The sequence below is a fragment of the Doryrhamphus excisus genome, linkage group LG2 (assembly GCF_037039965.1).
Source record: "Doryrhamphus excisus strain RoL-2023G ecotype Guam linkage group LG2, RoL_Dexc_Guam_v1.1, whole genome shotgun sequence".
Classification (NCBI taxonomy): Eukaryota; Metazoa; Chordata; class Actinopteri; order Syngnathiformes; family Syngnathidae; genus Doryrhamphus; species Doryrhamphus excisus.
Window position 1 is genome coordinate 873,159 of NC_136358.1, and position 16,218 is coordinate 889,376.

The 16,218-nt window shown below is 38.6% G+C and overlaps 2 protein-coding genes across 5 annotated transcripts; one reads left to right on the forward strand and one right to left on the reverse strand.

Moving 5' to 3' along the window:
• Positions 1 to 314: 314 nt before the first annotated feature.
• Positions 315 to 2,400, reverse strand: kiss2 (kisspeptin 2). Its single transcript, XM_058065977.2, has 2 exons — positions 2,138 to 2,400; positions 315 to 1,039 (listed from the first exon to the last, which is right to left on the reverse strand). Exons 1-2 carry the CDS (start codon positions 2,232 to 2,234, stop codon positions 786 to 788), a joined length of 351 nt encoding a protein of 116 aa, XP_057921960.2. The 5' UTR covers positions 2,235 to 2,400; the 3' UTR covers positions 315 to 785.
• Positions 2,401 to 3,089: 689 nt separating this feature from the next.
• On the forward strand, positions 3,090 to 15,637 carry gys2 (glycogen synthase 2). Of its 4 annotated transcripts, none has more exons than XR_009128956.2 (16): positions 3,090 to 3,254; positions 5,525 to 5,706; positions 6,779 to 6,970; positions 7,412 to 7,597; positions 9,188 to 9,332; positions 10,066 to 10,183; positions 10,290 to 10,410; positions 10,508 to 10,614; positions 10,723 to 10,782; positions 10,857 to 10,935; positions 12,875 to 12,988; positions 13,587 to 13,713; positions 13,827 to 13,922; positions 14,095 to 14,172; positions 14,584 to 14,664; positions 15,211 to 15,279. XR_009128956.2 is itself a non-coding variant. In XM_058065963.2 (16 exons), exons 1-16 carry the CDS (start codon positions 3,131 to 3,133, stop codon positions 15,427 to 15,429), a joined length of 2,115 nt encoding a protein of 704 aa, XP_057921946.2. In that variant the 5' UTR covers positions 3,090 to 3,130; the 3' UTR covers positions 15,430 to 15,637. The 4 variants fall into 4 exon arrangements, 3 of the variants coding, with proteins under 3 accessions (XP_057921946.2, XP_057921947.2, XP_078650719.1); XM_058065963.2 differs by having other exon boundaries at positions 14,009 to 14,172; positions 15,211 to 15,637; XM_058065964.2 differs by lacking the exon at positions 6,779 to 6,970 and having other exon boundaries at positions 14,009 to 14,172; positions 15,211 to 15,637.
• The last annotated feature ends 581 nt before the right edge of the window (positions 15,638 to 16,218 follow it).

Here is a 16,218-nt window from a genome sequence, read left to right on the forward strand (position 1 = left end):
ATAGCTTTTTTAGTTATTAAAAAATAGTTACTGATGGAAATAATTTAAATGGAAAATAACTACTTATAGGCATTATTTCATACATATTTAATAAAAAATATAAAAATATTAAATAAATAAATATAATAAAATATTTAATTAAAAAAAATAAAAATAATTTTGTCAATTGATATTTATTCAAGTGTAGACTTCTGTGGCTTAAACAATAACAAAATCACATTTTTTTAATCCAGCAAATTTGTTTTTATTGGTTTTTCCTGAAAAAATGATACACCTCAACTTAAATATGTATTTATTCATTCATTTTTGTTCATCATTGTTCTTATCAGGGTCACAGGTGAGCTGGAACCTATCCCAGCTGACTTTATGTGAGAGGTGGGGAGAACAAGACATGAAATATGAAATAATAATACTGACAAAAACACTCTTTGGGAGCTGATTATGACAAAAATATATCAAGAAAATGTCTCAATAGGGACAGTGCACACAGGAAGTAAATAGAAATAACCACAACAAAACTCAAAAATGAAGTTCTGGTCAAGGCAATACTTATGATTTATGCCATTTTAATTATGTTTTTCTTGCCCGGTACATTCCTAGCAGCAATTTAAACGATGGCGTTTTACTGCCATCTTGTGTCAAATTTAGTCATTACATAAAATGTTTTTTTTTTAAAAAAGCTTTTTTTGCTCGGGTGTTTAATAAGTACAAAGATAAATCACGTGTTTTCCTTTCTACTTATCACATGGCACATTTTTGTGGTCCTGCACAAGTCTCCATTTGCTTCAGGTCAGCACCTCCGGTTGGCCAGGTGAGAATGGACCTCTTGTGGCCGTTTTAACAGCTCTCCTGTAGATGTAACCCTGATTGTAGCGCTTCCCGAAACGAAGGCCGAATGGGTTCACGTTGAATTTGCTCCTGCGGTCGTTGCAGAGGAGCTGCTGCTGCTGCGCGTCGTTTTCTCGCATGGAGAGACACAGGCTGGGATCCTCCGAAACGTCTCCTAAGGTGCTCCTTCTCAGCTCAATGAGGACGGAACCTTGAGAATCACAAACAAAATCTAACTCCAGTCCGGACATGGACAACTGTGCTCTATAGAAGCAGGGTACATACAATTAACAACTGTCAATCAATCAATATATCCATTTAGGGAGTTTGTGGTGTCCCACAGGGAACTCTATTGGGTCCACTGTTATTAGCATTCATTCATTCATTCATTCATTTTCTACCGCTTTTCCTCACGAGGGTCGCGGGGGTGCTGGAGCCTATCCCAGCTGTCTTCAGGCGAGAGGCGGGGTCCACCCTGGACTGGTGGCCAGCCAATCACAGGGCACATATAGACAAACAACCATTCACACTCACATTCATACCTATGGACAATTTGGAGTGGCCAATTAACCTAGCATGTTTTTGGAATGTGGGAGGAAACTGGAAACCGGAAACCGGAAACCCACGCTTGTACGGGGAGAACATGCAAACTCCACACAGAGATGGCCGAGGGTGGAATTGAACCCTGGTCTCCTAGCTGTGAGGTCTGCGCATGAACCACTTGTGTTATTAGCATAACAAAGGTTATTTCTACCCATCTACAGAGCTAGGTAGCTATCCATTCATCCATCCATCTGGAGTTTGCATTAGCAGAAATGGTGTCCCACAAGGAACACTAATAGATCCACTGACATTTGCATAATGAGTGTCATTTTTTTATCCAGGTATTCTTTTATCTATATACATATATACACTATAGTTTAGTATATATAGTACAATGCAGTACTGTACTGTACTCTACAGGGTGTACCTAAAGTCTGGACTTATATTAAACAAATAAATATAAATACATGTGTCGTATAAACTCATATATAATGCATAAGATATGTATTTTTTTTTCATTTTTAAACAACTTTGTCAGTTATATATTTTTTTAAATATTGAAATGATCAATTAAATTCAACATTACATTACATATGTGTATTACAGTATTTTATGATGATAAGGATGATTACATATTAGTATGACATACACTTTATTGACTTCATTATGGCTGATAATATTCAGTATTCCAAATTCAGTTGCTACGTGACACAATAGGAGTTATATCAGTCGTTTATGGAATATAGATATAATAGACGGATCATACCTGTTCCCCGCGGTTCCTGCACGGGGATAAATCCTGGCAGAGACGCTCCCTGACAAGCCATCAGTGAACACAACACAACCAGAGCTGCAAGCTTCATCTCGGCAGATATGAAGTCCTCCTCCTGTGTATCCAGACGACATCAACGCCAATATTTGACTACTCTCTCCACGCTCCATGCAGACTTTTTTATACCCCACCCAACAGGTGACCTTGCTCACCTTTGCAGCCAATCACACGCTTTGACGTCTCACAGGCTGGAAGTAGTCTGCTCCTTTCTGGCCGTCAAATGCATCATTCATATCGTTTTTCGCAGAAATGTTGACGCCTGGGTTTGTAGTTTGAATAAGTGAAGGGAAATGCGGTGCTGCGTAACGTAATTGCCCGTTTTGGTTTCAGTGTTGAAAAACAAAAACAAAAAAAAACGATGCTGATATTATTTGCCGTCCGACCAAAACAACAATAGTGTGACATGAGAGCGCAAACGGAAGACAAAACGGCAGATAAAAATGACTTTTCTGCAGGATGTTGTCGTATGAAACCTTGCAAACAAACCCCCACTCTGCTTTGTATGAAAGCCTCGCCTTCTCTGGGCTGCTGTGAGGCAATCCCTCGGATTACCGTAATGACATCCACATCATGGGAGTACTACGGAACGAAAAATGGCCTCACAATCTTTGGTTTGAATTTTCACCGGAAAAAGTTTGGATACATGTCCTGAAAAATGGAAGAATTTTGTGACCATTTATATTTCATTTTCACAATACGCATAATGTCCACCCAACATTTCACCCCAACGTGTTGGCCGTGTATGTGTGTGTGTTGGTAGGCTAAAGGTTGATGGCGGTAGGCGGGGTAGAGGTTATATACTCCCCGCCCTCACCCTGTATCTGTCTTGTTCTCCTGTCTCCAGAAGGACTGGACATCCATCCGCACATCCATTTCCTGTCGTGTTGTCCTCCTTCGGCGGCGGTTTGCATTCCACACGTTTTGAAGATGCCACTGTCACGGTCGCTGTCCATGACATCTCTAAGTGGCGTGCTGCCAGCTTGGGAGGAAGATGAGCTACCTGTGGAGGACCTGCTGCTCTTTGAGGTGGCCTGGGAAGTCACCAATAAAGGTGAGATGGTCAGGTCATAAACAAAAAAATAGAAATCATATACTTGATCACATATTTGGCAATCATTTGGAATTCGTGTGTTGCATTTTGGGTCAAACTCTGAGCTCCTCACAGAGTAAATATTGGAAGCCAGAGTAAGTGGAGACAGTCCATGGCCTCTGAAGGGTTAAACATTAAGCTGCAGATAAGTGCTTCTGGCTATTGCTACAATATTGGCGACCAAATTATTAACATGAACACATATTTCTGCAAATCCATATCACAGTGCATTGTGCAGCATGATATTAGATCATATTAAGTCAAATTCTCATGTTTGCCTTGAACATTTTATAGATGGACGTTATATTTATGTTGCGTCTATACTCATATATATACTCATATATTTATTGTATTGTTTTTATTTATTCAGCTAATCTTTTATTTATTTTATTTATTTTATTTATTTTATTTATTTTATTTATTTTATTTATTTTATTTATTTTATTCATTTATTTATTTTATTTATTTTATTTATTTAACTTATTTAACGTATTTCATATTGCATTTCCTGTCATTTGTATTTATTTTCCTTTTCATTCATACAAATATTTGTTAAATATTGCATTTGTAAAAATAAAAATAAAAATAAAAATAAAAATAAAAATAAAAATAAAAATAAAAATAAAAATAAAAATAAAAATAAAAATAAAAATAAAAATTAAAATTAAAATTAAAATTAAAATTAAAATTAAAATTAAAATTAAAATTAAAATACGATATTTGGTATTTATCATTTTTGTGTATACAAAATTCTGATTTAATAATAATAGGTGCATTTTCTTACTAGGAACACAACTGTATATCATGTAAATTATTAATATAAAAACGATTTTAAGTTTAATGTATTCATTTTGAATTATATTTTAGATTATTATTATGATTATTATTATATAGTGACACTTACTAAATCCTACCTTACTTACTTTTACAATTTTTTCATTTCCTGCCTTTCTAGTATGATTTGTTTTTTGTTTTTTTAACATGTGTAAGGTGATCATATAGTAACGATATAGTGACAAAAACATGTATATTTAGTGTACTGTACTGTATGTATATTGTATGTTCGTTAGTGCAGACTTCAAGGGCACCCTGTATGTTGTTTTTCCAAATAATATGTTCAGTTCAATAAGTTCATATTCATGTCAGTATCGTCCACTAATTTGCCAAGAGTGGTCATGCTGTCCATAGATGCTGTCCTCTTATGTCCTCTTATGTCCTTTCACGTCATTCTGCTCTGACGTCAATCGTCACATCGGTGTCGTCTTTGCTGGTACCAAGTACGAGACTAGAGGAAAAAAGAAAACATTTCCACATGTTTTAAATGTTACACCATAACAAATCCTGGACGTGGACCACTATTGCACAACACAGACCAGTATCAACAACTCCTGGGGATACATGCCAACGTTCAAAACTAATATTTGGTGTTTTTTTATGTTTAGTTTTCAGCATTTGTTTTGTGTAAATGGCAAATCAAAAGAAGTCATACACTGTGAGAAATTATTTTTACTTTAATCACCATTTTTTTTATTATAAAAACAAAACAAAAACAGTAGTCTCTTTAATAGTAGCACAGCATTTGATTCACACGTTGACCATTATGAGCCATTATGAGCCATGAAGTTGATTTCAAAGACACGCAGTAATTCACGTTTTGAGTTTAGATTTGTTTTCCGAGCATACTTCAATGTATCAAATTGTACTTTCACATTAAGAGTTATGTTAGTGAGTGATAAGAATATCCGCTTATTGTTTTTCTTTGTTTTTCTGTTTATTTAGACCACACATACCCACATATTACACTTTTTCGATTTCCGAGTGTTCATGAACCTATCTCGCGGTCGTCTCGTGAGAATGAGGAAGTGTCGTTAGCAATAAGAGGACCGGAGACGTGCTTTGTGAGTTGGATACTATATATTGTTGGAATTGCATTAGTATTACGACATTATTCTTGTAAAATGACAGCTTTTTTTGGTTTGATTTCAACTTTTTATCTGTAAACATTTTTTAAATTGCAGCTGATATTTCTACTTTGGCTGTTGTTGTTTTTTGTAGTGTGATATATTCATCAACTGATTTCACATTCCAGCAAAATAAAAAAATGAGTCTGGGTTAATAAAATATGAAACTAGTTTATTTTTATCACTGGGAGTTTTGCACAGAGAGATAATTGGGCAAAAATGTATGAAAAATATTATGAACATTGATTGTGATGTTTTGTGTTCCTACAGTCGGAGGAATCTACACTGTGATCCAGACCAAGGCTAAAGTCACCGTGGACGAATGGGGGGAGAACTATTTCATGCTGGGGCCGTACTTTGAGCACAACTTCAAGACACAGGTGGAGGCCTGTGACCCGCCGATTCCCAGCATCCGGAAGGCCATGGATGCTCTGATCCACAATGGCTGCCAGGCAAGAGATCATTGCATGCGTGTCCTTTCTAGCGATTGAAGGAGCTGATTTCAAATACCACAACAAATGCACTCGCACAAAACAAAATTGCAGGGCTCATGCGTACTAGCTGTCACTCGGGTGCCCATTAGGTTTCATGCATAAATCCTGGTACACAAGAATATGACACTCTCTCCATCACTAATTATTCCTAAGGGAGATAAATAATTATTTTAGAATTTCTGTGCACTAATGAAAATGATAAACACATATTCTAAAATATATATGTTTTGTAAAAATCTATTTTACTATGACAGTCAATGTTTACTGTAGTAGTTTCTTAAATGTAGTAATGGATATAGTTGGCCACTAGATGGCAGTCGTACACCATACACCCCCATAACATCCATGCGGTGTGCTAATAATGATACTGTAGTATTAAATTAATTAAAGTTCTTAGTACTTTAAAGTGTCGCTTAAATGCATTTCTTTCTGTCAAAAGCTCATTAAACATTTTGGAATGGTCATGTGACAGTCATGTGACTTTGTCAGGTTACGAATTGCTCAAAATGGCAGTGTCACGTAAACACGAGCTAATTTTTTTTCAAGCTTATCCTTTTTGGCCATTTAAGGTAATTTTAAAGCAATTTAACAATTCTACTGCTTGAATAGCTTGTCAGATATCACAATGCAACTGTTCTTAGTATATATGTCTTCAATGAATTCATAGAAAACAATCTAGGAAAATACATAATAATTGTTGTGTCTGACATGACGTCACGAGAGCAAACATGCTAATAAGACGCTGAGTAAATGCCTCTGCTATTCAATTCAAAGTTTATTTGTGGTGCGCCAAAAAGTGGAAATTTGAGTTGTTTTCAAATAAGGAATACAATACAGTACAATGTAACATGTAGCTTAACATAAAATATGTGCCCGATTTTGACACTTGGTCACATGAAAATACATGTAAAGCAACAACTCAAACAATTGGATACAGACACTAAATCAGTTTCAGTGTCAATCCAGCCACCAAAGACGTTTTCATAATCCACAGACATTCAATACTATGAGTAACATTTTTTGATTCCAGGTTTATTTTGGCCGCTGGCTAATCGAGGGTAGTCCCTATGTGATCCTGTTTGACATTGGCTCAGCGGCCTGGAACTTGGACCGTTGGAAGGGGGACTTGTGGGAGACCTGCAACATTGGTCTTCCGTACCAAGACAGGGAAGCCAACGACGCGCTCATCCTGGGCTCTCTGATTGCCTGGTTCTTCAAAGAGGTCAGGAAGTGTTTGGACTGCTGGTATGACCAATGTCATGTCTCCTAGCATAGCTCCATGGCTCCTTTTCTGTCTGACCAGCTGTTATCTTTAACCTCTGTGTTCGGCCATACAGTGGCTTTTAGCGAATCATCTAAAAGCTAGAAGTCCGACAGAACACACACAAGTCCCCAGAAAGGTGTCTCGGTTCTTCCTTAAGGCGAGGGTGAAGAAGCAGAGAAGAACTCAGGTCATAGGCATCAACTATACAGCAGTTGCCCTCCGAGTGAGGTGATTTGGACGTGTCCGATTGGAAGATGACAGGTCATCTGGTTCAGGGAAAACCTAAGACATGACCTGGGGGGACATTCACAAATAAAATAGTTCCTGCCTATTTTGTATTTTGTATTTTTGCTTTTTGTCCTGTTTCATTTTTGTATATTTTGGTCCCAAATTCCCCAGTTAACAGACCAGCTCGGAGACAAGCCGAATGTCATCGCTCACTTCCATGAGTGGCAGGCAGGTCCAGGGCTCATTCTGTCACGCTCTCGTAAGATCCCCATGGCAACGGTTTTCACTACCCACGCCACTCTTCTGGGCCGCTACCTCTGCGCAGGGAATGTTGACTTCTACAACAACCTAGACAAGGTAATCTTTGCATTGTTAATCATATTCATCATATTCATCTTAGTAATGATAATCTCAACCAAATAGACCATTCAATACATCACATGACACAAAACATGAAAAATCATAGTCAAATAAAAGTATTTCATGGCTGGTTGCTGGAAAGTGTTCTCGAAGTTAATTACTGGGAAAATATGGATTGCTGCAGATTTTCAGTAAGTGAATCTATATTTTTTTACTCAACCCATACATAGAATCTTACAATACTCACTGGTACATTTTAAATTGTGTGTTTGTTTGTTACGTATTTCATAGTTACTTGTTTATTTATGACAAGCAGTATGACAAAAATGTACTTTAAGTGAGTAATTTCTTACTGTTTTTTAGTTGTCATGGTTCCTTTTATGTCTAAAAAGTTTAATGTAGGAACTGATGTTTTAAAATGTCATTTTGTACACAAACACAAAAAGATTGTAGACCTTTCCAAACACTTAGAGTATCATTAATGCTGCTGAAATGTGCGTAATTGGGTCAGAGGAAGGGGTTCTAATTGGCTCGTTGTAAAGGTCAACATGGGGAGCAAAAGGCCACTCACTGGTTCAGTGGGTAATTGACCACAAAAGTTTCACCTGAACATTCATTTATTCATTTACTACCGCTTATTCTCACGCGAGTCTGCTGGAGCCTATCCCAGCTGTCTTCGGGTGAGAGGCGCGGTACACCCTGGACTGGTGGCCAGCCAATCACAGGGCACATATAGACAAACAACCATTCACACTCACATTCATACCTATGGATGATTTGGAGTCGCCAATTAACTTAGCATGTTTTTGGGAGGAAACTGGAGTACCCGGAGAAAACCCACGCATGCACGGGGAGAACACGCAAACTCCACACAGAGATGCCCGAGGGTGGAATTGAACTGGGGTCTCCTAGATGTGTGGCCTGCGTGCTAACTACTCGTCCGCCGTGCAGCCTTGACCTGAACAGTTAATCCATGTTGAGTTAATCTATTTTATTGTTGAAATGATATCCACTATTTATTTTCCACATGGCATATTGAGAACACACTGCCTTGATGCATAATTATGGGGAGGATTCCAATAAAACACCAGACATCTCGCAGTTATAAATCAATACTATTGCCCAGCCAGATTCATGTTGATTTACATCTAAAACCTTCAGGAAAGAATCATATTGATTTTGAATGATGTCTTGTCTACGGGTGAGAATGATCCATCGATCAGCATGCACATCAACAAATGTGTGCCAGCTCCTCAGTAAGAAAAGGCGCTAGATGAAGCATTCAGCTCATTTGCATGTTATTTGCATATGATATTATAACAATTAAAAAGCAAAACCTTGTAGAAGAGACATAAAAGTGCTCTGTGAGAACACAACCATACGTGCTTTCACTTTTAAGTCCCCTAATAACAGAAAATTCTCCAACGACAACAGAAAAAGTAGCTAGATTTGTTGCTATTGGCTTTTGAGGAAATATGTCGCCAAGAGGGTTCAGAATGTCGCCAGATTTGGCGACAAAGTCGGCGACATAATACGTAACTACGCAAAATGAATGCCTTTTCCTCCCCATGTGTGTATGTATTGCAGTTCAACATTGACAAGGAAGCTGGTGAACGCCAGATCTACCATCGCTACTGCCTGGAGAGAGCTGCTGTCCACTGTTCTCACGTCTTCACCACAGTTTCCCAGATCACTGCTGTGGAGGCCAATCACATCCTGCACAGGAAGCCAGGTGGACATATTGCTTAACTGTACCCACGTATCGAAATGTAGGCAGGGTTAGGCGCTCGTACGTTTGCGGGTTATTTTACTCCAGGGTGGAATGATTGGACTTTGCGTCCATTTTTTCTCCTGTTTCTTGCCTTCTTGTTTGTGATCATGATTGACTACAGCCAATTAGTTTCTTTGTGGTAGTAGAAAGGGATGTGTTTGGCACCAATACTCATAAAAAAGTGACAAAGTCAACATCTAAGAAGATTTGTCGATATAAGTTGAGAAAGAGACATTTCCAAACAACTGAAAATTCCAATATCCCATACCATGAGTTCACACAAGTTACGTATGTGGACTGGTCTGGATGAAAACCTTCACCCTCAGATGAAAGGGAATTGGTTAGTATGTTCAGAAAAGACCCAGGAGCCTCCAAGGCTGATGTCTGCCATGAACTGAAAACTCACCAGCGTCCCTGTCCACAAGGGTGTGCGGACCAAGAAAGGTACCCCTGCTCCAAAACCGCTACCAAAAGTGACAATGATGAACAAACCTAAGGACACTGTACCGACTGTCAATCAGTTGTGTTAGTAATGACTCATAATGGTGATGATGCCCAGTTACCAGTTCGCCCAATCCAATTCAGCTGATACAGTTTGCTTCTGCAAGTCCCCTCATTCCCTCTCTCGCAATCCCTTTAAGAGAATAATTGTTGTCGTTGTTCTTCACCTAAAGTGTGTGTGTTGATCAAACAGATACGGTGACTCCCAATGGGCTGAATGTGAAAAAGTTCTCTGCCATGCATGAGTTCCAGAACCTACACTCCATCAACAAAGCTCGCATCCAGGAGTTTGTCAGAGGACACTTCTACGGGTGGGTAGACTCTTTTTAAAAAAAAAATGTTTCTTAAAATACGTTATGTTATATGTCTACTGTTGACTTGTGTGATGTTCTGATTCTCTTCCATTCACTTTGGCAGACATCTGGACTTCAACCTGGAGAAAACCTTATTCTTCTTCATAGCCGGACGCTATGAGTTCTCCAACAAGGGTGCTGATATTTTCCTTGAGTCGCTTTCCAGGCTGAACTACCTACTGAGGGTGTGGCCTGCATTTGAGCGCAATCCACTCAATGTGTTTACATTGTTCTTCTACTCGTGCAAATCTTTCTTTTCTGTTCTCCCTCCCTTTTGCGTAGGTCCACAGAAATGATCTGACAGTGGTCGTTTTCTTTATCATGCCAGCGAAAACCAACAACTTTAATGTGGAGTCCCTGAAGGGGCAAGCTATACGCAAACAGCTGTGGTATGCACTGTGTTTTATTAATGTTCATGCTACAGCAATTAATATCCGCTCATACACAAATACACACATCACCTCAATGTCCTTGCTCAGTTTGTTGTTATTTCACAGGGATACCGCCCACACTGTGAAAGAGAAATTTGGGAAACGCCTGTACGATGCTTTGTTAAAGTAAGTAGACTCTACGTGTCAAAATTCATGTTTTTTCTTTAATAATTGAACATTATTTCTGTTGTTATCCTCAGAGGTCAGATCCCTGATATGAACTCCATTCTGGACCGTGATGACCTGACTATAATGAAGAGAGCCATCTATGCCACACAGGTAATAATGTAGCTAACTTAAATAAAGTATAAAAAAGTCAAAGTATAAGATGTACAGCGTAATAATACAGTTACAACATTTATGTATTTAAAAATGTGACATAGGTGTAAGATGAAAATTTAGGTATCAAAACCTGACATTGTAATACTTATTAATGCAAATCTGTGGCTTTAAATAAATGTATTTTCAAAACATATTTTTTTATAAAATTAAAAAATATGTATAAATATCAATGTGACCCACATTCAAACCATTGATTCTAATTCAAGAAGTTTATTTGTTATTGTCTCCTATGTATATAGGGTAATACGAGTGTAAAGGCAGCTGTAGGGGTGTTATTTCATGTCTAGAGGGCTCTAGTAATGTTAACCATATTTAAAAGGTTATAAACAGGTTTTTAATGTTCTAACTAGGAAAATATTTTATTTAGAAATAAGGAATCCTTCTTAGTGGAAATTCCCTGATCACGTTCAGGTCTGTAATGCAGACTTTTGGCAATATTTAATCAAACAAATAATTTTTCAGCAATATATAACAATACAACTAAGAAACATAAGATAATATCAACAAGGTAGTACAATTAGTCTCTTTTTATTACATATAATTGTCTGAGCAAATTAAAACCACAATTGGCACTCATGCATGTTATTTGGCTCCCTTTGGACTCTGACCCCTCTATTATAAATATTAATTAATTTTACAGACGCTATGGATGACCTTCCCACTTGTCGGTCATTTTTTTTCCACTCTTCCATTCATTTATCTTCTCTACCACCGGGGAGATGTTGAAAACCATCTGCAAGATGGAGTTCCACTGCACTTTGACAACCTCAGCTCTACTTTTACCAATGGATAAGACATTTCTCAAGTAGAGTAGCGATAAAATGAAATGATGGCGCCCGCTGCTCATGAATTACAAAAAATGGTGGGGTATGCCATCCCCGTGTGTGGAAAACCATGAATGAAAGCCACTGCAATAACTAAGCTGACTGAAGCTGTCTGTGGACTGTGGTTTAATAGGTTTGTTGTCTCATTGTGATGTATGCTATAGTAGACAGTTAAAATCCAAATGCCTATTAAAAAGTCTCTCCATGAAATGAATTTATGCTAATGTCAATATTTCTGATATTTGAAATGGAGTGCAAATGGAGCTGATGACAAGTGTGGCGTGACGAACTGGGTTGTTAGGACCCTGGTGCAGAGATGTGAGTTGATGGGCGAGCCTCGGTTTATTAGCCAAGAGGCCGCAAGTCCAAAGAAGTGAAAACATGTCTGGGGAAACAATAAAAAAGGGCGAAAAAAAGCCCCACCGCCCCCAAAAGCATCAATAACCACTGAGACAAATATAACAAAAATATCTGCAAGCTATGAAGAAACACAGAACGGGCAACCGGCAATGAACAGGAAACAACCAAAATAAGAGCACGCTTTAAATATAGACAAGGCTGGGCGAATAATGATTGCAAATAAAAAGCTATTATCGTCAACGTTATTTTGAGACCATATTTTCACCAATGCACGCATGAACATGTATTTTCAATGGGAAAGTTGCAGGCCGAGTTCTTAGAAAATGCATTTTTTCCTCATAAAACTGCACCACACATGCTCTCTTCTATTGTGGAGTTGCGTCATCATCTCTTTTTGCCACTAACACAAAAAACATAGAAGACGTATAAATACTGTACATCTTTGGTCGCGAATAACTACAGTTATATCACACTTTTCATACAAAGCAGAGTCCTTTATAATAAATATGAAGTCTGGGATTAGGATAAGGATAAGGAGGTAGTCGTCCTTCTTCATGATTTCATTCCATCCATTCACTCGCGACTGGCAGCAAAACAACCCCACCAGTGGGATTGACAATTTTTATGGGAGGGGTCGGCAACCCGTCCATTTGCCAGTCATAATAACATCATAATGTACACTCTATTTACAGAGACACAGCCTCCCTCCGGTGACAACCCACAACATGCTGGATGACTCAACAGATCCCATTCTGAGTAACATCCGACGCGTTGGCCTCTTCAATTCCAGGAATGACCGCATCAAGGTATACAGTGGGTCGCTCCTCCATTTGCTTTTAGATGTCAAATGTTAAATAATGAGTGATGAAGGAGTAAACCATGGGTGATTTGAGTCACTTGTCATTTTTCAACATTCATAACTGGAACTGTTTTATCCTCTATAATCCACCATGGTAACAATTGATGGTCAGGACTTTTTATTGACGTTGCTCCTTCCTTTGGAACAAGTAATAAGTACCGTATTTTCTGGACTATAAGTTAAATAAATAGGTAGAAAAAGTCGCACTGCATTTTTGTAGGTAATTTATTTTACAAACTACTTGACCAAAACAGACATTACGTCATCTTGTAAGGCAAGTTCTAACATTAATAAAATAATAGAGAACAGCCTGAATAGGTGTAAGATATGCTAACACAATGGTTATTCAGCTACACAAAAAATAAACATGAACAGAAAAGGTGTTATGTAAAAAAAGTGCGACTTATAGTCTGGAAAATACACGAAAATGTGTGTCTTAATGTTTGGTACCGATCCAAACCATTTGTGTGACCTCAGAGACATATTTTTCCAAATACCCGTATTGTATGAAGGCTTTCTATCACTTTCTATATTGTCCTTCCCAGGTTATCTTCCATCCTGAGTTCTTGTCCTCTACTAGTCCCCTGTTGCCCATGGACTATGAGGACTTTGTCCGTGGCTGTAACCTTGGAGTATTCCCTTCTTACTATGAGCCTTGGGGATACACACCAGGTACGGTTACTACAATTGCTTTATCAACTTCTCAGGGCTTTTTACTGTCACAAATGTATTTTGGAAAATCTTAGCTCGTACCCTTCATGAGGTGCTTTCTTCTGCTTTCCCAGGCGAGTGCACGGTTATGGGCATTCCCAGTGTAACCACCAATCTTTCTGGTTTTGGCTGCTTCATGGAGGAGCATGTATCGGACCCTGCTGCCTATGGTGTGCATAAACACACACACACACACACATGTGCAGATAGCGGTACTTTTGAATAAAAACAAAAAAACCCTCTTTCCTGACTTCAGGTATTTACATCGTGGACCGGCGGTTCCGTTCTGCGGAGGAGTCCTGTAACCAGTTGACTCAGTTCATGTTCAATTTCTGCCAACAGTCACGTCGTCAGCGCATCATCCAACGCAACAGAGCTGAGAGGTTATCCGACTTGTTGGACTGGAGATACCTGGGACGGGTTGGTTCATGCAAAACCTATGGCATTCTACACTTACCCCTTTAGAAGGGCATTGGACCCCGGTCATGGGGGGCAGCTGGGTTGCTTTTGTGGTACTATAGCATAATTATTATATATATAGTTTATATTTTTGACTTATAGTTGACTTATAGTTTATAATTACATTATAGTATTTGAGAGGGGACGGTCAGAGAAACGTCAACAACTATAAATAATCACCTGCTCGTACTTGGTTTAGCAGCTAAACTTTTGCTGGATTTAAGAGCGGACAATTACACTAAACGAAGCAGATGCAAGTATGTACTACACTTGGCAACCCAGGCTACACCACTGGGAATAACACATGCAAAAAAAATTATCTACATAATGAGTTTGTCATTGATGGTGCATTTGCTGACTTGTCGTTAACAGTTCTATGTACATGCACGCCACCTTGCACTCAGCAGAGCTTTCCCTGACAAGTTTAAAGTGGACCCATTGGCCCCTCTGAAGGTAAGAAATTAATATTATAAGCAAATAGGCTACATTAATAGCCATGTGTTTTGTGTAAAGAATTATACATGATTGACATATTTGGCTGTCAAACACGTGTCCCTTACAGAGGACAAAAATGCATCGCTGGGTCTCAAGAGGTGTTCTCGTGTTCCCAGTAATGTGCACGGTGGTTTTTTGTGTTCTCTGACCCACATTTGTCAGGGTTTTAATTGACAGCTTGACATTTGGATGATTGACAAGCCATCACTTTGGAGAGGATTGATTGCTGATTGCTGATTGGTGCAATGTGTCCCAATATAAGACTTTCCTCCCAGCCAGAATTAATGCAGATATTCTTTAAAATGCCCCATTGTTGTTTTTGTTCTTGTTTAATATTTTACAATAAGGTCACAAGATTGGTATAATAATATAATGAGAAAAAAAATCCCCCAAATTGTCTACTTTGGCCCATGAATTCTTCCTTTTCTTCTCCCTTTCTGCTTTTGAACATCTAAACTCTTCAGTATCAACGCTCATTACAGTCTCTTTCCTTTGTCTCCTCAGACGGAGGGTTTCCGCTATCCCCGACCTTACTCGGTGCCCCCCTCTCCCTCGGCTTCCGTCCACTCCACGCCCCATCACAGTGATGTGGAGGATGATGACGACGAGCCCTACGATGAAGACGAGGAGGCCGAAAGGGACCGACTGAACATAAAGGCTCCTTTTGTCCTCGGTGCTGCGCCAGAGGGCAAGAAGAAGCAACCAGGTGAATCAGGAAACTGACACGCTGCCTACCTGCGTCACAGAAATAACATAAAGTGGGTGAGATTAGACTTTTTCATTTTTTATTACGTTGCCGAAGGCTTACATCAGGGCTGTTCAAACGTATACAGACAAATCCTAGGATGCTGGGGACACTTTTAATTGATATTTTGTACATTAAACATGTTCAAACCATTCCAGTGTAGGTAGGTCAATATATTATATTATATTATATTATATTATATTATATCGACAAGCCCATTTATACCGGCACATCCCAAAAGTATTAGGAAATATAAATGCATTTTTACATGCCTGTACGTCCAAAAAGGTCAATGACCACTGCACTAAGATAAACTAAACACACTGCTATAGGTGACAAAGCAAATTAATGTAATCATATATCTCATTAATAATAGTAGTCTCAAAATGGCTCTTGGGCCGCACTTCGGAAACCTGACTGGTTGCTTTCCTGCTTCCCTAAGAAGTTCCACTCATAACTTTGTAGTTGGCTCTTTTAGGGTGACATAGTAAAGTAGTCCTGTTTGTCTAACTGGGAATAAAAGTAATAATGTGCTCTACACAACACATGCAGAAATGTTAAACACAGTGGAGCCCATTTAGGTTGGCATCCCACATTGGCATTGTTTCCCTCCATTTGTGCTTACTTTTGTGCAAAAAATTTTGCACCTTATTTTATCAGGCTTGACAAAGAGTGGTATGACTTAAGCGGATGCTTTTCAGTTGGTCGACATACGACTTAAACGGGTTCCATTGTAAATATTAGCCCCCCAAAACAGTATGGAATTT

Coding starts and splice junctions, on each gene's coding strand:
- kiss2 (XM_058065977.2), bottom strand. CDS start 2,234: ATGAAGCTTGCAGCTCTGGTTGTGTTGTGTTCACTGATGGCTTGTCAG. Junction 1,040..2,137: donor GCAGGAACCGCGGGGAACAG/GTATGATCCGTC, acceptor GTGATTCTCAAG/GTTCCGTCCTCATTGAGCTG.
- gys2 (XM_058065963.2), top strand. CDS start 3,131: ATGCCACTGTCACGGTCGCTGTCCATGACATCTCTAAGTGGCGTGCTG. Junction 7,598..9,187: donor TCTACAACAACCTAGACAAG/GTAATCTTTGCA, acceptor TATGTATTGCAG/TTCAACATTGACAAGGAAGC. Junction 10,783..10,856: donor CTGTACGATGCTTTGTTAAA/GTAAGTAGACTC, acceptor TGTTATCCTCAG/AGGTCAGATCCCTGATATGA.